General features: G+C 35.0%; 1 protein-coding gene across 1 annotated transcript in view; it reads left to right on the top strand.

Annotated features, from left to right (window-relative positions):
- Positions 1 to 20938, top strand: part of Polr2C (RNA polymerase III subunit RpII33) — a 69597-nt gene that overhangs the window by 25728 nt on the left and 22931 nt on the right. The window contains exons 3-4 of the mRNA XM_090408124.1: positions 10579 to 10707; positions 20697 to 20748. Coding sequence (XP_090264250.1) covers positions 10579 to 10707; positions 20697 to 20748 — 181 coding nt within the window. The remainder of the gene's footprint in view (positions 1 to 10578; positions 10708 to 20696; positions 20749 to 20938) is intronic.

Raw genomic sequence — 20938 nt, 5'->3', positions numbered from 1 at the left:
CAATGAAATTTATCTCCCATTTGCATTCACAAACATTTATTCCCATAGTGGGATTCACACCTACAGCCTGTGGTTAGAAACAGGCTGTAGGTACAGCAAAGGTTAGAAAGTAGGTGTGCTGTCCATTTTGCCAATCAGTTTGACATTTTATTCAGTCACTATTGCGCAGTCTCATTTAATAGAATATGCTATCTTCTTGTTGGAGATATAAACAGTAGAGTAGGAAATGAATCCCAAACATATTTAAATGTTTTGGAAAACTTTCAAGAATACTAATAATAATGGTATGCACCTGCTGGATTTATATTGAGGACATGAACTGATCATTACCAATACACTGTGTTTCAGCATAAAGATGTGCAAAAATTCATGTGGAGTGAAGACCCAAGAAATAAGAAAGTCCCATTGGTTATATTATTGTTGATAATGATATCATTGCTCTTGATAAAGATAAAGCATCATACATGAATTTCAGATAAGAGGTAATCACCATTTAGTCTGAGCAGGATAAATATATAAAATTTTAAAAAGAATCAGAGGTGAATTGTAGACTTGAATATAAAAATATTATTGGAGAAAAAAATGAAAAGGTTTAAAAATAAAAACCAAACCGTGAAATTACAGTGGTAAACTCCAAAGAAAACATTGATTTAGCCAAAGAGGTATGCAGTTAGGTTGATTGCAAGGGTAGAAAAATTTGAATCAACCTCAGCTTTGGTGAATGAAAGAAGAAGAAAGCATAGTGAAACTTCCTGGCAAGTAAGTCAGCAGGTATTACTGCAGATAAAGACATAAATGGATGGACATATTGACAAGATAATTACGGAATGATAACACATGTATAAGGAAAATATTTTGTTCAATATAGTATAGAACAATGTATGATATTAATTGCAGGAGGCTAATATCAACTATAATTATTAGCATTCTGAGAAATTAGTTTTAAAAATAATAAATCATCAGACACAGGAATGAGGAGTTTTGCTTAGGATGCCTTTCCAAAATTAGAAAAGTTTAAGGTATTTGTTCTTGTTAAGGTTTGGTCTATGAAGATGAGCTACACAACTTTCAAATAAAAACTTTATTTTATTAATTTTAGGTTTGGTCTATGGAGATGAGCTTCTCAACTTTCTTTATGTAGTCTTTCAAGTAAAAAAAAAATAATTTGTATTCATTTATGTAATACTTTATTCCAATGTTTTTCTACTATTTTATTCCAATGAATTCTATGCCTAGTAGATAAAATATTTTCCTTACATAATTAATCTTATCATTAAGTCAGCAAATACCCTGAGAGAAAGAAAGATGGTGGGGGGGGGAGATACAAAGAAAAATGTAAGTCGTGTGTAAAAGTAGCTGAACAAAAGTCATGGAAACACTGGAGAGAAAGGAGAAAAATATCTGGAAGGTGCCAAAATGTTCTGCAAAATATTTTTATAACAAATAAAATTGAAGATATTCTGAATTTCAGGAGTAATTAATTTGAATAATTCTTAAATGAAATAAGCAGTGACAGACCAGCAGTAGAATATATTCAGGGAGGATGCAATCAGGACTACATATTGATATTTGAGGTAGAAAATGAAATATGGAGGTATAAAAGTTTTATAGTGGCTGCACTGCACTGCATAATTATCATCAACAATTTCCCTCTAGATTAATTCTATCACTTCAGAAGCACTCCAATATTGGCAGATCTTCATCTTGGTCTTTCCCTGCTATTTAGGCATCAATCACCTGTTTTGCTAACCTTTCATCTTCTATTCTGTTAAAGTGATCATACCACCTTAGATTAGTTCTGCTCATGTAATCTTGAATGGTAACATAAATTAATTTATTTGGCTTCCTTCAATACCAGCTTTGCTTTTCTGTTGTCTGTTTTCACATTTAATTGCCTTTCACAATAAAATTTGTCCTAAATAGCTGAAATATTTTACTTCTACAGCATTCTCCAATGAGAATGCAGTTCTTGACTATTTCTCACAGTTTTGGCCTTTTTTTATTGCTAATTTTATTATTATTATTATTATTATTATTATTTATATGTGTACTCATTGACTCGTCATCTCCTATGATGAGTCAAAAGACTCATCATGGGAGATGCATGCTATCCATTAATCAATTAATCCATTAATATATCTCCTTCAACTGATTCATTATTGGAGTACTCACAACCACCTCTGGCACTCTATTTCATTCATTTACTACTCTCCAAGTAAAGAACATAAGTCTGCACACCCTTACTAACCACTCTTAGACAACTTCTAAGTGTGACCCCCCCCCTTGTTTCCTCCCTATTCCCTCTGTATTGAAAAATTTCTTTTGTGTCAATCTTATAGAATCTCTTTTGTAACTTATAAGTTTCTATCATATCCCCTCTCGTCTGCCTGTGAGCTGAACTTAGCAACCTACACACCCTCAGTCTATCCCCTCGTAGTGAACATTCCACAGACCTGTCACCAGCTTGGTCAGTCATCTATGAATCCTATCGACTACCTCCTGATCCCCAAGAAACGTAGGTGACCAAAGCTGTGCATGGTAGTCAACATGTGTCCGATAACCTCCCTATCTTTACTTGTCAATGTGTTCTTCAGCATCCAAGTAATCTTTGAGCTATTTTCCCAACTCTTGCGATTTGTCTGCAAAATTGCAAATCTGTGTCCACCATCACCTCCATATTTCTAGCCTAATAAATTTCCTTTAAACTAGTATCATCAGTATGATACATGTAATCTTTTTTTTTATTACATGATCTTTTTATTATTACATGTAATCTTTCCAACCTTACATTTTACAAAACCTAATACAGAGTCCTGAAGGCACTCAACTAGCCACTCTCATTTGCCTTGATTCCATTCCACCATTCACCACCGCCAATTTATTTAAATCATCATGTAAGATATCTATATCACCTTTATCAACTATTGCCTCCCTAGTTTTGCTTCATCAGCAAACAATTGAATATACCCTTTTAAATCTTCTCATTAATGTACAAATTGAAGAGTAATGGTCCTAGTATAGAGCCCTGGAGGCACCCCACTAATCACCTTCATTTACCTTGATTCAATTCTACCATACACCCTCTGATGTCTGTCAGCCCCCCCCCCACCATTATTCCCATTTGCTCCAACTTATATAGTTTTCTCATGTAGTATTCTGTCAAATGCCTTTGCAAAATCCAGCAGTATCATGGTGTAGCCATTTCCTTTATCCAATTCTGCTGTTACCTTATTATAAAATATGAATAAATTACTGAGGTAGGACCTACCTTTTACAAAGCCATGCTGCTCCTACAGAGTATCGTATTCCTCTCTACCCATTCCAGAATTTTACTTTTAACCAGCTTTTCCAATACTTTAACCATCACTCCAGAGATACTAATTGGCCTGTAATTTGCTACTTCTATCTTACAGCCACTTTTATGTAATGGAACTATCTTACTCTCTTTCTTTCCATTCCCTTGGAACCTTGCCAGAGCTGAGATGTTGATTAAACAATTTTGTCAAAGTCACTGTCAGTTCACTTGCACATTCTCATAGCACACAAGCTGATGTAACCTCCAGGCCCACTGCTGTGAATGCTTTGATGTTTTTCAATATACCGAATACCTCCAATTCATTGACCTCAGTGGTCACATCAGTGTCTGTTACCTCAATAACTGTAAAGTAACCATGATGATATACCCTTGCGAAGTGATCACTTAGTAAATGAACTATTTCTTCTGCTTCCATCACTTTCCTGCCATCAGCACTGAGCAAATTTATCTTTCCATAATCATTCTTTTTCTTATTTTACTATACAGTGAGAAAGCACTTTTGAATTTCCTTTGTCCTGCTTATCTATCTCTCAAAATCTGATTTAGCTTTCCTTACCATACAACTACCCTTCTTGTTTTTGCTTTATATTGTGCATGCTGATGACCTTGTTGTTTATATTCCTTTACAATTTTTTTTTAATGCTCCTGCTTTATATTGGTAGTTATTCACTTAACCCTACTCAACTTATGCTCCTGACCCTTGGTATGCACTCTGATACTGCCTTGCTCAAACAATCCTTGACTGCTTCCAATGCATTAGTGACATTTAGTCCATGTAGTTTCTTATGCCATGGCACTGCTCCAAGTTGCCTTCTAAATTTGTCATAATCACCAGCTTTGCAATTCTACATAAACCCTTTCTTGACTGAAATTTCCATATGTTGAGCAGCCTCCCAGCACAAGAATGCATAGTCACTTTACCATCAAAAATTTGATATTTTCATGCCAAATTTGTTATAGTTCTTCTGGAGACCCACTGTACATAGATCATTTTGTATCAACAATGCCCTTTGGCTGGAAAGACCTGGGTTCGAATTTCATGTATGATGTGAACAATGTTTTATTGGGTGTTTTCATTTGAAGATAAGTTCCGGTCTCATTTATCATCATGTAAGATGATGATAAATTCACTTAATCTATACATTAAAACTGATCTTGGAATCAGATATCAAACTTAGCATTTATACAGATAATGTACTGCCAAACATATCCAGTGCAAATATCCAATCTCATCTCATTTTCCTTTCATGTAAAGTTCACTAGCCTGTCACAGCTAAGAAACTTGACATCTAAGAAACCTGATTACTGCTTATGATAAGGCAATTAATCCTATCTGCTATGTCTGTATACTGTGTGTTTCTAACAGTTTGCCTGATTTCATGGGATGAAAATCTAAAGTCTTGGGCAGAAAAAAAACTGTCAGAAGCACACAGTATATATACAGACATAGCAGATAGGATTAACTGCCTTATCATAAGCAGTACTCAGGTTTCTTAGATGTCAAGTTTCTTGGCTGTGACAGGCTAGTGAACTTACATGAAAGGAAAATGAGATGAGATTGGATATTTGCACTAGATTTGTTTGACGGTACATTATCTGTATAAATGAGAAAGCTAAGTTTGATATCTGATTCCAAGATCAGTCTTAATGCAACTTTCTTTCACAATGTGATCCATAGTTGATGAAAAGTGTATACAGAGTGCATGCACCCTTGTTTCATGTCTGATTTGACATATCACTTTCCTGTAATTCCTTCATTTCTAACTGCTGACTTTTATCTTAAATAGAAAATCTTTTAAATAGAAAATCTCTTTTATCTTAAATACAGAGCTATGCATTGCTCTGTATAATGTACCAACTGTGTGTATGTTTTTTCAACTTAGTGGTTGGTGAGGTAGCAATCCTAATTTACTTGGGAATTTTTATAGACCAAGGCAGTTTCCCATTGTCTTCCTTCTCCAGTAGTATTCTGTGTCTGTAGATATGCATTTTCATGGGGCTAGGTTGCCTGTTTTGATAGACAAAAAATCCAAGTTCTGGGAGAAAAAACCCTCCACCTCCTTCCGAGACTAGCTAACTCAAAAGTTAGTTAACAAGTCCATTGAGTGTCCATTTTGCTAAAAGCTATCAAACTGGTGTATGCAACATTGAGCTCACTGCTACCTCTTCACTGGATGAAGAAACTCAGGTGTGAGGAGGAGGTATTAGCTGTTGCACAAACTGAATAAGAATTCAGCAATATGGACTGATGGGATATTAGCACAGGTGCTAAAGGAGTGTTCAGCTGAACTGGCTATTCCTTTAACCAGGCTATATAATTTGAGTTCCAGAACAGGGAAGATTCTACATGAGTGTTAAGAATGTATGGTAATCCCTTTGCATAAGGGTGGTGCAAAGACCAGTCAGTATCTCAGGAGTGGTGGTGAAGATTTTGGAAAAGTTGGTTAGGGCTTGCATTCAGAAATGGGTTGACAGAGAATCTCCACTTTGCAATGAGCAGCATGGGTTTTCTAAGGAAGAGTCATGTTTTAACAACTTGTTCCCATTCTATAATAATGTTATCATTGATGTAGACAAGGGGGGAATAGATAGAACATGATACTTTTGGATTTTGCTAAGGCTTTTGACAGAATAAGCACAGAAGACTGTTGCATAAATTGTAGAATATGGGTTTGGATTATTAAATAGCATGGTTAGGATGACTGACTGTCAGATATCAAAAAGTGGTATACAGGGGATGTGAGTCTGAAAAATTTAAGGTAAACAGTGGTGTACCACAAGAATAAGTACTTGTGATCCACTGTTATTCAATCTATACATTAATGACATTGGGAAGAATTTGACATGCGACATACAGCTATTTGCTAGTGATGCAAAGATAGGTATCATGAATGTAGTACTTGCAAAATGATTTGAATAGGCTGGAATTATGGGCATGGGAAAATGGATGTCAGTAAATCTAGTCATGCGCTTTTGTGTGATTAGATATCCAATGTTATTTTATATTGGTGAGATTATGCTAGAAGAAACTGACTGGGGTAAGGATCTTGGAGTGTTAATAGATAGGAAGTTGAAGTTCAGGGGGCCCATGTTGCAAAAATTGCAAATACAACTCACAGGATAATTGCAATGTTGAAACAAACTTTGGCATGTAAAGATAAGAATGCTATTTTGCCTCTTTATAAGGTCTTGATTAGCCCTCACTTGGACTATTGTGCTCAGGTTTGGTCTCTGGTTTCTGTTGTGATTCTGATATAGTGCAAAAGAGTGTTGAAAATGATATCAGGATTGTGGAATACTGATTATGAAGACAGATTGAGAATTTGTATACTCCAGACACTAGCAAAGAGGAGAAAGAGGGATGATATAATTGAGACTTACAAACCTCTGAAAGGGTCATACAGGATTTCAGTTGATGGCATTTTTCATTTTATGGAGGGTGGGGAAAGGACAAGAGGACATCCTTTGAAGCTGAGAATGAATGCTGCTAAGAAGGAAATGAGATCTAGATTTTTCTCTCATAGGGTGGTGTTTGATTGAAATAGATTGCCATTGTCAAGTGTGTGTAAGTAGTGCGAACGAATTCAAGAACAGGTATGATAGCTGGTGTGTGTAGTATATGGTTTTCCTCGATGAGTACCTGACTCCCTCAAGGTCTCTTAATAATAATAATAATACCATTTCACTAGTTTGTAGACCTCTGTCATATCACCCCTCTTTCCCCTGTTTACTAGTGTCTGCAGTTCACATACTCTCAATCCATCCTCATAATCTACATTCCATAATCTCAGTATCATCTTTTATCTTCTTTGCATCCTTTCCAAGCTTCTTTATCTTCTCTGAACTCAGGAAATGAAATCTGCATACAGTATTCCAGGTGATCGTATCAAGGCTTTGTAAAGAACCATGACTTCCTTTCTTATCCTTACATGACATTGTTTGTTTCAACATCACAATTACTTTCTGAGTTGTATTTGTAATTTTTGCTATATGACCTTTGAACTTCAGCTTTCTATCCACCATCACTCTTAAGATATCTAGCTTCATCAGCTACTCCAAGCATGATCCCACCAATATAATATGCCGTTGGAAATCTCATCATGCACTTTACATTTACTAATGTTAAATGGCAGCCATTATCATTTGTCTGCAGTTGCTGCTGTTTGAATAATTTTGTAAGTACTGTATATCAGTGGCATCCCTAATTGCCATGTTTTTCTTTGTATCATCAGCAAGCAATTGAACATCTCCTATCAGGTCCTTCCCAATATCATTAATTATGTATAGATTGAACAACAATGACAAAATTGAACAACATGACCAAGGGCTGATTCCTGGGGTACACTAATGGTCACCTTCAATTTGGGAAATTCACATTTTCTAAATACCATTTTCTGATACCTGTCCCTCAGCTACCTGCTGTGTTTATTTAACCGCTATAAATTATGTTGATTAATTTTAACAGTATAGATGAGAATGCAGACTGATAAGAAAATAACTATTTATTAACTTATTGTTGATATTTCACTGGTATTCTATCCAGCATCTTCAGAGCACAAAACAGCTTGTCACAGTATGCAAGACAACAACAACAATCCAGTATAACAATGGGACTAGTTTGAAACTAGTTAGAAACGGGTTCAAACTAGTTCAAAGAAGGGACTGAACAAAGATTACAAAGTTCTTCTATTGTTATGCTGGAATGTTATGTTATGTAAATCATTAATATTTCATGAGTATCTGTTCACATCAACAGAGTGAACATGCACATAAACTACATGATGCAAGAAGGGATTGAACAAAGATTACAAAGTTCTTCCATTGTTATGCCGGGTTGTTGTTGTCCCACATACTGTGACAAACTGTTTTTATGCCCTGAAGATGCTGGATAGAATACCAGCGAAATATCAGCAATGAGTTAATAAATAGTTAATTTCTTATCAGCCTGTGTTCTCATCTTTACTGTTAAAATTAATCAATATGTACGCCGAACACATAAGCCTTTCCACACACACACACACACACTATAAATTATGTTTAATATTTGAGCTATGCAATTCAGCTAATTTTATTATTATACCTATGTTTGTGCATGTCATAGACATTAGCTTATTTGTCAGGGCATGTATTTGAAGCATGTATTAAGATAATGATTTGTTTATATTAAATTAACTGCTCTTGTGTCATGTATAGATATATCCACACACCCATCCCTCTCTTCCCACAATATATAATTATAAAAACCTTGTTCAGCAGAGCAAAATTAATTTGCTCTGGTAATAATGCCCTCACTACTGAACTTGACCACATAACACATTTGCCAATGACTACAAGATATTCTGGAAAAAAGGCTGCTAACCTCAACAAAGCAAATACAAGTATGATATACTATTCCTGGAATCTGCCTCTGTTTTAAAAGACTATCCAAATATCAAAAAATTTGGGGGCATGAAACTTCCTTAAATAAGGGAAATGCTCATCCTCAGATGTTCAGCCCAACTGTCAAAAATACACAGTCTAGTCCTCTAGGTGGTACAGTTTAGGCTTTAGGCCTGCCTTTGTTTGCTTTTTTGTTGGTCTCACTTACCACATATAGTGCCTGCATGCATGCATCTTACATTGTTCCCTGCTTATGCAGTTTGACTTTGTTGAAGTACTGGAAGTATTTCAAAATTGCAACACAGAAGATAGTATATCTTCTGTGTTGCAATTTCTTAATTTTTTCAATTTCTTTATTAAAAATACTACTATGAAAAATCAGCATATAAGCCTGACTACCAAACATGTCTATTTTTAGTTCCATTTGGGAAGTTTTGACCTGTTTGATTAATGAGTTGCATAATTTTGTAGTGCTTAATTTATGAAATACAATTATCCAAACCATTGCCACCTCTCTTAAAATTACTTGTTTATTTTTGTTTATCTAAATAAAAATGTGATTTATAGTTGAAACCACATAAAATAATTAGATAAGTTCAAAATAAATATAACATACATTGTTTCTTCAAAACGCTTTTTGGTTATTATTTACTAACCATTACCTTATTCAGTTATTTTTTTATAATACTTTATATTTCAAAATACCATAATAATTTATTTATGCATATGGCTTTGTGAAACTGGCATGAAATATACAATCGCAATATTCAGAAACAAATGATGAAAAACTTAACATGTAAAAGTTCATTACATAAAAGGCACAATTACAACTACAGGTCAATGTCCAGTCTGGAAAGCCAATCCAGGGCCTCATCTGTCACCTTGTGGATGTCCTGTAGGCCACCACCGTGAAAGTGGCGCTTTGGGCAGTCATACACAATATGAGTAATCGTCTGAGTTACGGGGGAACAATCACAATAAGGGTGGTCTAACAGTCCCCATGTATGTAGTAGATAGCCACATCTGCCCTGGTTAGTTCTGATCCTGTTGATTGATGACCAAATCTTCCTAGGAAGTGCAAAACCAGGCAGCATAGGGATCTTCTACCAGGAAGCTGTTTGTTGGGAGATTGTTGGACCAGAATTCTCTCCACATGTCAGGTGTTGATGGCAGGGTAGCTGAAGAGAGTTCGTCCATGGACCAGAGAGGCTTTCTTGATTTTAGGCAAAGACCTGGTGGATTTATGAGAGTCTGGTGTAGGGGCAGGAGAGGGTTGCTCATTACTTTATTAAATTCTTTAATCGAGGCTTGTCTTCTTCGTATGTTTGGTGGAGCAATGTTAGATAGGACAGGCAGCCAGGAGAGAGGGATGCTTCTCACTGTCCTGCTAATTGTGCACATAGTAGAGTTTAGCTGGGTGTCTATAATGTTAGTGTGTGCACTTCTTTCCCAGACAGGAGCACAATATTCTGCTGCAGAGAATGCAAGGGCTAGTGCAGATGACCTTAGGACTTCTGCGCCACAACTCCAGGTTGTTCCAGCAAGCCTTGAAATAATATTGTTTCTTATTTTAATTTTATTGGATAGGTTGGTGATGTGCCTTTTATAGGTTAGTTGTTCAGCATTGTTCAGGTGAAAACCTGTAGACACCATAATAATAATAACCTTGCATATAGTAATTTAATTGTAGGCCTAATTAATTACACTTTGTTTCTTATATTCTCATGTATTTTTGATTATCCAAACTATTTGATTAACTGAACTGACCTTGGTACCAGTTAGTTTGGATAATTGACATTCTACCGTATTAATAAATTTTATTATTTTTAATTAGTTATTTATCAGTAAAAAAAATTTTTTTTTTTTTTTTTTTTTTTTTCCAGGATTGCAGCTGCACAGATTTTTGTCCTGACTGCTCTATTGAATTTACTTTGGATGTAAAATGTACTGAGGAACAAACTCGCCATGTTACAACAGCAGATATGAAATCAAGTGATCCAAGAGTAGTACCAGTAAGTCTTAAATTCTGTAGATATTATGCACACATAATATTTATAGTATTCTCACTTTTTGATCGTTAATGCTACCGTTACTGTTAGACATAAATGACTATGCACGTAAATTTACGTAATGAAATAAAGAATTTAATGTAAATCATTAATATTTCATAAGTATCTCATCACATAAACAGAGTGAACATGCACAAGAACTACATGACGTAAGAAGGGATTGAACAAAGATTATAAAGTTCTTCTGCTCTGCCACTTTCCGGCTAAGTCACTTGGTACTATTAAGAACCCATGGGAGCTGAGAATGTAGTCATTAACAATTATAAACACATATAGCCCAAAGGCAATGGGGAGCAAGGCTTGTTAAAAGATATATACATAGAGCAGGTTTAACAAGAACATTGCCAAATGTAAATTTACCACTAATATTAAATTAAAGTATTTGCATATAGAGACACATACAAAAAATACAATTATGTCTTTCTTGTATTGCAGTCTGTAACTTAATTTATAGCTGTTGTTCTCTAGTAGTGTGTATTTTGTACTTCTCTTTTCATGTTATGCACCAGATGAAATCTTCTAGGTGTTCAAGATATTTTTTCTCTGTCTTGGCTTTAGTCATTTAAGTTTCTAAATCAGAACACCAGAATAAGTTGATAACATTTATTTACTTAGTAATATGGCATTTCATCCCAATCGCACAGAATTTCCTCAGGTGTAAATAAACAAACTAGTAGACAAAACAGTAAGGGCTAACAAAGGTGACAGCTGTTATGCAGTTATACCAAAGAGACTGATGTTATTTTTTAAATAACAAATAACTTGTCTGAATGCATCCTGGCCTTCATTAATTAAGAATGTTTACCTGAATGTGTAAACATGCAGAACATTTGGAACAATTAGAAATAATTTTTAAAAAATAACATCAGTTGGATGTTTTGTTATAAAAGGCATATGCCTTTTATGTAAGAAATGGAGATTCATTTAATTTTCTCAACCATGAATTATTGGTAACCTAATGTACATTACCAACATGGACAAACGCTTTCGAGAAAGAGAGGGTTCTGAAAAGAGAAAATTGATCACATTTGGCTTAAATAGATCAAGTCTTCATTTTTGAGAAATACCTCCAAGGAAGAGTACAAAAGGAGGTTACATGGTGATTGATTTCAGCTTGCATACTGACAGATTTTGAGGAAAGTATCAGAATTATGATTCAAGCACAAATCAGAATAAATTTCTTGTAAGGAGGCCTCTTCTTCATACATGGCAACTAAAAAATAAGAAGGAAGGTGGGCATTTCAATATGTTCTGTAAAATGGGGGAGAGCAGCAACTTAATGATCTTCCAAGAATTAATGTCACATTTCTTAATTAACATTTTTCATATATGCAGAGGGGAGAGAGACAATTACTTGAATATGACTGAAACCATGATTAGGAATCATTAAGTTCTGGAGTTGAACTACAGATTGAATGGACAAAATTGGCCATTTTTGACTCTTAAGTTTTCAGTATACGGTGCTGCATACATATAATTTTGTTTTGCCTAATTTTGCCATTTAAACAGGAACTGAAATAATTCTGACTCAATGTGAGACCAGATTGCAAACATATCATCAGCAAAACACAACCATATATGAGGCAGAGGGAATATAGTGTCAAAGAATTCTTTTTCTAGATGCTCCATGAAATAATCAAAGAACGCTGGTGACATATTTGTGACATTCATTACAAAAAATGGGTATTATCAAATCTTTCACACAGAACTCATACGATCTGCTCTTCTGATCCCCTTTTGTTAGATGAACTGAATAAAATTAAAAGCAATCTGATATGTAATGGATATTATCATTCAAAAAATTCTTGATAATTATCATCATCATCATCAGCCATTTTCTGTCCACTGCTGGATGAAGGCCTTCCCCAAAGTCCTCCATTCATTGCTATCTTGAGTCTTTCTATGCCACTGAGTTCTACCATCTCTTTAATCTCATATTCTTGCTGTTTCTTTGGTCTTCTTGTAACTTTTCCATCTTTAGGATACCATTCTGATATCAACTTTGTCCATTTTTGAGTTTTACTTCCTGCAATATGACCTGCCTATTGTTATTTGTATCTTTTAACGGCTGTTATAATGTTGTAAGGACATTATAACAGCCGTTATAATGTCCTTACAACATTATAGCGCTTTCTGCCTAAAATGATAATATCGAGTAATGATCTTTCTATTTTCCTCTGAGTAATCCTCAACTTGGTCAGTTTTTTAGAGCCCATGTTTCACTTCCATATGTCATAACCAGAAATATACAACTGTCAATTTTTTTCTTTTAAGGAGGATTTGGATGTTTCTTTTGTGGTGTTTTCCAAAGGTTATCCAATCAAGTTGAATTTTACATATAATTTCATCTTTATAGTCATTCTCTACCATGATCTTTTGTCCTAAGTAAACATAAGAGGTTACTATATCAATTTCCTGGTATTACATTTGTACTGGCTTTTTGATAATGTATTTATTATACATTATTTTTGATTTGTCTTATTTATATTTAATCCTTTCTTTTTTTACTTTTTGCATTCAATTTAGTGATAATTTGTTGAAATCCTGCAGAGTTTCCTAAAAGAACAATATCATCTACAAATCTTAGGTGATTTAGTTCTTTCCCATTTATCATAAAAGAATTTCAATACTCTACCTTAAAGAAACCTTGGAACAAATAGCAAGGATTTTTCATAAATTCAATCTACACTGCTTGGAAAGAAGTCAATGGACACCATAGCATGAGGAACAAACAGTCGTGGCACCTACCTTAATAAATAGGACCTGTTTTTGCTGAAGATGACTGCAGCAATTCTATGGGGTATACTTTCCACAAGTGTACAATAGCTGTCAATGGGAATTTTGGACCATTCTTCTTGTAGGCATGTAATGAGGTCCTGGACTTTTGTGGGGCAGACATCCCTTGACTTAACTGGATGCTCCAGTTCATCCCACAGATGTTCAGTAGAAATTGAGATCAGAACTCAGTGGATGCTAGTCAAGTGTGGTGATGTTCATGTCCACTAAGCATGCATTTTACAGTAGCTACCTTATGACATGGTGCATTGTCTTGCTGAAAGAGACAATGATCAGTTCCATAGAAATGCCCCAAAGTAGGAAGTATTGCCTTGTTCAGGTACCTCTCATGATTCAGTGTTCGTGGAACCACAAACAGAGGTCCGAGGCCAAACTAGGAAAAACAGGATCATACCATCACGCCACCACATCCAAATTTCATAGTTAGGATTACACAGTCTGATAAGAAATGTTCAGTCGGCATCAACCACACCCATCTGTCTGCTCAGTAGAGAGTGTAGCCTGATTCGTTGCTCCGTAGCACAGCCTTCTATGTTTCCATATCCCACTGCTCATACTCTTTGCATCACCGAAGATGATGCTGCATGTTGGTTCAGGTAGTGTGGGACTTGCATATTTGTGGCTCTACCATGGAAACCCATGTGTAAGCTCATCATCATCAAATTCCTGCCATGTACCCTCAAGAAGTGTACAGGATATGATAGTACTACATGAAAAATTTACATCATTACTAACTTCCTATCCACAATTTTCCTCCAAATCAGCCTATTACGTGTCAAGACTCCAACATTATCAGATCTTATATTTCTATCGTCTAAGGCACTTTGTACCATATCAATCTACCTGTATCTTGGTCTTCGTCTGGTTTTTTTTTCTGCCAACCTGGCAGAGAGCACTTGTTTTGCTAATCTTTCCTCGATCATTCTGTTCAAGTGACCATACCATCTGAGATTAGCTCTGAATGCTGACAATGTCAAGTTCTTTTCTAATATCCTCGTTTTTAATATGATATTGCCATTGATGCCATCTGGTCACGCCTCTAATCTTTCTTAGGACTCTCATATCTGCAGTCTCTAGTCTTTGGTCAAATGTTTTACTTCTGACCCAGCTCTCAGATAAATAATTGTGGATTCCCCATTCAAAACACATTTCACATTTTCAACGATTCTACCTATTTTCATTGTCTTTGTCTTTTTATTGCTGACCTTCATACCATATCTATTACAACAGTTATTCAATTTAGTAAGGGAATCTTGCAAACTTGTAGTGGATTTATTTAGATCATCTGCATAAAGCAAAGAGCTGACATTAACATCTCCAATTCTGATATCATGTTTAATACCACTTTCCTTCATAATGTGATCCATATAGATAACGAATAACAGAGGGGATAATGTACATCCTTGTCTCACACCAGATTTAACATTAAACCATCTTCCTGTACTTCCTTCAATTCTAACTGCTGACTTACAACTCAAATAAAGACTAAGTATTGCTTGATATAATGCCCCATTGACACCATATAACTTTCGCGTATTGAATAGCTTCTCTCTTGGCACATCACATGCCTTTTTCAAATCGACAAAACTTAAATACCGATCTTTGTTATATTCCCATGCTTTCTTGACTATTTGTGGTAAAGTGAAGATCTGATCCTGACAGCCTCTATTTGGCCTGAATCCAGATTGTTCTTCACCAAGCTTTTCTTCCACAATTCTTCTCAACCGTTTCTCAAGTATACTTGCATAGATCTTGCCAGGAACACTCAGTAGGGAAATACCTCTGTAATTCTCACATTCAGTTTTATTTCCCTTTTTATATATGGGTACTCTTAGAGCTCAACTCCAATCATCTGGAATTCGTCCCTCTGTCCAGGCCTTCCGTATTACGCAGTGCAGCCACTGTAAACCACCATACTTCAGCATTTCTGATCGAATATCATATACTCCTGCTGCCGTTCCACACTTCAAGCCTTTGATGGCTTTTTCTACTTCAAGTATGGATATGTATTCCTGACTGTATGACTGTTGAGTTTTTTTTTACCACTGTGCTATCACTGCTTGTTTCATTTAGCAATTTTTCAAGTACTTACTCCATACTTCAAGGATATTTTTTTCTCCTGTTTTCATGTCACCTTTATCATCTCTAATTCCTTTTACAGCACGCTTTCCTCCATTTCTAAGTTTCTTCAACAACCTCCTGAATATCTTACCACCTTCTTGATATTTATTTTCTATGTTCTTGCCAAAGTCCTCCAATGACTTTTGTTTAGCTAGTTTTACACAGTGTTTAGCTTTCTTACATTTGTCTCTGTATTCTCTAAGAGCACAAGCTGACTTATTTGCCAGGAACTTTTGATATGTTTTCTTCTTTTCCTTCACTGTCTCTTTAACTTCCTGTGTCCACCATGGAGTTCTGATTTTTTCTATCCTTGCAGATCCTCACTGCATACCTCTCGGACTGAATTGCCACTGAATTTCCAAGGTTTGGTTCTTGTTTTCAAACTCTTTCATTTTTTCTTCAATAACTTTGTGTATTTTAGTCTACAGTTCACATATGACAGCTGCTCACCTTTTATTCACTTTAAAACTTTCTTACATGCCATTCTTTTCAATATGAAATTCAATTTTATCCAGCTCAAAACTAAATAGTGATTGCTTCCAATTTCAAATCCACTGTACACTCTGGTGTTCTGCACCAGGGAGAAAACATCACTATCAACAATAACATAGTCAATGAGACTTTTCTTATTCCTTGCCTCTTCTCTCCATGTGAATTTGTGCACATTTTTATGTTGGAACATGGGGTTAGTAATAACCAGTCCATGTCCTGAGCAGAAATCAAACAAGTATTTGCAATTATTATTAGCTTTGCTCTTTTCTCGAAATTTTCCCAAAATTTTTTGTATGTCTGACAATCGTTTCCTACTCTGCTATTTAGATCCCCAACAAGGACCAACTTTTCCTTTTTCATTGTGTCAGTAGCTTTTTCTTGACCCTCAAAAAATTCCTCCACTTCTACCTTAGTAGAGCCTTCTGTGGGCTCATGTTGTGAGCTTCAATTTTGAATGTTTTTGTACAGATTTATGTTCAAGTCAATGCCTGGAACCCCACATTAAGTGTGCCGGTTGATAAATGGCAATTTTTTCATATTCTTCGTAGCACCCTATGGTCACATTCAGTGAGTGTATTTGGTCGTCTGCTGTTGGTAATACTTTCAGTTGATTCCCTGTGCTTCCATCTCAGTACAATATTACTAATTATTGACCTTGGATGGCCTGATTTGTCCACAATTTGTCATGCAGATAGGCATGCAATATGGCATCCTATCACAATTCGTCTTTTTAACTTCTGTCAGTTCCCTTCTTGCAGCTATTTTACTCAGACACAGCTGCACTGACTTGGGAGCTTCATATTCTTCCAATTTATACTGGCTACAAACATGTGACTCATTACATGCACAAATCACCTTTGCCCATATGGATGTCCATTGATTTCTTTCCGTGCTGTGTATATGCTTCCTTCAAACCAGATTGGAAACTGTGTTCCTTCCATCAACAGAGGATATGTTACGATCTCTTTTTATAACAGATGTCTATCAAGTACTCTTTGTCAAATGTCCTGTTTTGGACAGACTGGCTGTTCTGCCTTGATTATAATTGATTTTGCATTTTTGGAATCTGAGAAGTGGCCTTCCTTCTCATGCTATTGACACTAGGCACAGAGTTCTTTGGAACCAGACAAAACTTCTTCTCTCCAGCAATTTCAAATTCGATCATTTCCTTGAAAATGTGAAATACTAAGAAATTGTCCAAACCTAAACCAGTCAGAGTGTATGCCAATATCCAAGTTTTGTGAAGTGATCACTATTAATTGTTTGTATTTTTTTAAATAATTATTTTAAATATTTTTTTTTTTAATCTACGCAACTTACTACAGTTCCTTTGAGCTCTAAAAGTGTAATATCATATACATCAGCTGTGACTGAGACATGAGCTGATATGTACATGATTTGTGGCTCATTATTTTGATTCTTCTTAATGGGGTATCTCCCTGACAAAGTTCACATAATTGGATGGAATGTATTGGAGTTTTTGAATAAATTCTATGCACTTTTTGTTAGATAGGTAAGCTGTGAAACTTACTTTAATATCTTCACCATAAAAATTATGGAAACAACTACCATGTTAGAGTAAAACTTCAGTTTAATATAAACCAAAATAATCACTCAACATTTCAACCTTCACACTAAGGTCATCTGGAGTAATACACATATGTACATAGAAATAAGCTGTACACTGCAATCTACATGGTATGCTAAAGTTACATTGATTTGGTCAACAGCTAAAACTATTGGCCTGACCTCTGGTGGAAAAAAAACAACAACCTTACTATATCAATTCTAGAGTCCTGTTATTATTATCTATTTGGTTACAAAAATAAATTAACACAAAGTTACTCGTATAAGTATACATATAAATCAAAACAAAACAGTATGGATGGTGATCAATCAAAGCTGAAATAATTGTTTAGAGTCCTAAAGTCAGGATTTGCTGGAAAACTTGAAGAACTAAGTGGGCTTGAATGTATACAATCCAAATTCTAGATTTTTTTGATTTTTATGCCACCATTATTGTTAAGATTAGGCTGCTTAAACAAAATTTCACTTCTTTAAATTTCCATTCATAAACAGAAGCCAATAGTTTTAAAGGTTGACCAAATCAATGTAACTTGAGCATACCATGTAGATTGCAGTGCAGCTTGTTTCTTTTCTTTGTATATGTGTACACTCCAGATGATGAGACCTTAATGTGAAGGACAAAATGTCGAGGGATTATTTTGGTTTATATTGAACTGAAGTTTTAATCTAAGACAGTAGTTGGTTTCCATAATTTTTATGAAATTATGAAATGAATTCTGATCATCATGAAGGAAAAGCTATTTTAATAGCTCTTTTCAAGTATGCTTGCATAAATCTTACCCTGAACTTAGTAGAGAAATTCCTCTGTAATTCTCGCATTCAGATTTATTCCATTTTTTTTTAATAGATGGGAACTATAAGGGCTCTACTACAGTAATCTGGAATTCGACCTTCTGACAAGGCCCTCTGCATTATGTAGTGCAGAACTTTTATATCTATATACTTAAGCATTTCTTGTTGATTATTATCTACTCCAGCTGTCTTCCAAATTTCAAGTTTTTAATAGCTCTTTCTACCTCAATTATTAATATGTAAACATCTTTGCATTCCTTTTGAAAATATTCTAGTATGGTTCTGTCACTGCTTGTTTCATTTAACAATCTTAAAAAGTAATTACTCCACACATCTAGAATATCCTTATCTTCAATTTTTGTCACCTTTATCATCTTTGATTCTTTTTACAGTACTCTTTCCCCAATTTTCAAGCCTTTTCATTAGCCTCCAGAACATTTTGCCACCTTGCTGATATTTATTTTCTATATTCTTACCGGAGTTTTCCCATGGCTTTTGTTTAGCTACTTTTACATTTAGCTTAGCTCTCTTACATTTGTCTCTGTATTTTTTTAAGGCATCTGCTGACTTATTTACTAGGAACTTTTGGTTTGCTTCTTTTTCAGAACTGCTCCTTTAATTTCTTGTGTCCACCATGGAGTTCTTATTTTTCTGTCCTTACAGACAACTTCACCTCTACCTCTGCTGAATCAATAAATGTTTTAATCAGAGTTTGCCATGGAGACTCCAAGTTTTGGTTCTTGTTTTCAAACTGCTTCAAATTTTCTTCAATAATGTTTCTATAGTAAGTCTACAATTTATCTGTAAAAGCTGCTCAACTTTAATTCTTTTAAAAATTTTTTTACATACTGTTCTTTTCAATGTAATAACCATTTTTATCCTGCTTAGCGCTATGTAATGGTCACTTCCAATTTCAAAACCTGTGTACGCTCTTGTATCTTGCACTGGCATGAAGATATCACTATCAACAGTGACATAGTCAGTGAGATTTTTCTCTACACCAGTCCATATCCTGAGCAGAAAGTCCAGCAAATACTTACCATTAATATTAGCTTTATCTGTTTCTTCAAATTTTTCCAAAATGTGTGTATATATGCCTGGGGATTCATTTCCTACTCTACTGTTTAGATCTCCAACAAGGACTACTTTTCCATTTTCTTTATGTCAGCTGCCTGTTCTAATGATGTGAAAAATTCTTTGACTACTTCTTTAGGAGAACCTTTGCAGAACTGTTGACACATAAGTTTCTTTGTCCATTTCCCCATTTTGAAGTGTGTTCACATCACAACTTGAAACTCCCAATCAAGAAGTTTATCTTCATGTCTGGTGTTGAATGCTATCACTACTACTTCCTTTCGTTGATCATTATTGCCTGAATATAACATCTTATATCTATTATTTAGTAGGATCTTGCACGTTTTTTCTTCTTTGTCTCAGTAATGCCAATTATGTCTACATGTACTTTCTAATTCTTCTGCAAGTTCAGTATATTGTTCCTCCTTATTGTTCCTATCTTCAATTCTTCTGAAATTAGGTTTCTTCTTCTACTAGATGTTGAGTTTCAGCTTGTTCCAGTAGTGAACTTTTCATTGTTTGCCCAGGTTTCCTGGCCAAAACAGCAGCAGACTTGTTTGAACTAGCAAGGCCTCAGCTGGCATGAAATCTCATGTACCATCATATGCATTTATGGTTTAAGCAATATAGAGTACAATTTGAGTACACCCCATTAGTAGGTATCTACAGATACCCTACTAATGGGGTGTACCACATGAAGGTGAGAATTGGACATTAGGTCAGAAGCTGCAGTCAGTTCTCCACGTTCCTGAAAGGCAATGTGGAGGTCTCCTCCCAGTTATTTGGTTTTGATCATTAAGTGACCCCTGTGTGTGTGTGTGTGTGTGTGTGTGTGTGTGTGTGTGTGTGTGTGTGTGTGTGTGTGTGTGTGTGTGATATCTATAAAAATGATAATTTTAAGTGATAAAAATATTTTTTTTAATGTAAAATTACTAGTTTGCATTTTTCATTGCTCTTGTGTATTTTTTTTCGTAATAAAATAATGTTTACTGTTTGAGTGGAAATATTTGTGAACTGTTTTTAATGAATTAATGTATTGAATACTGACATTAAACATAATTTTTGTTTAGGTTACATCAAGGCATCGAGAGGATGATTCTAGTGAATATGGAGAAACTGATGGTATTAATCTTTGTTTTAAATCAGATTTTAAATATATTTTATTGAATTGTTTGGCTGAGAATAATATCTGTATTTATTTTACACAATTGTATGAACACTGAAAACTTGTATTAATTTTTTTTGTTTTATCTGTAGTTGAGAAGGGACCTATCTTGTTTGTGTAGGCAAGTACCTTTAGGGTACTTGCCTT

Source organism: Typopeltis vanoorti, chromosome 18, assembly GCF_054136105.1.
Source record: "Typopeltis vanoorti isolate ZY-2024b chromosome 18, IOZ_Tvanoo_1.0, whole genome shotgun sequence".
Classification (NCBI taxonomy): Eukaryota; Metazoa; Arthropoda; class Arachnida; order Uropygi; family Thelyphonidae; genus Typopeltis; species Typopeltis vanoorti.
The sequence above is the reverse complement of the archived record's forward strand: the minus strand, read 5'-3'. Positions and strand labels throughout refer to the sequence as shown.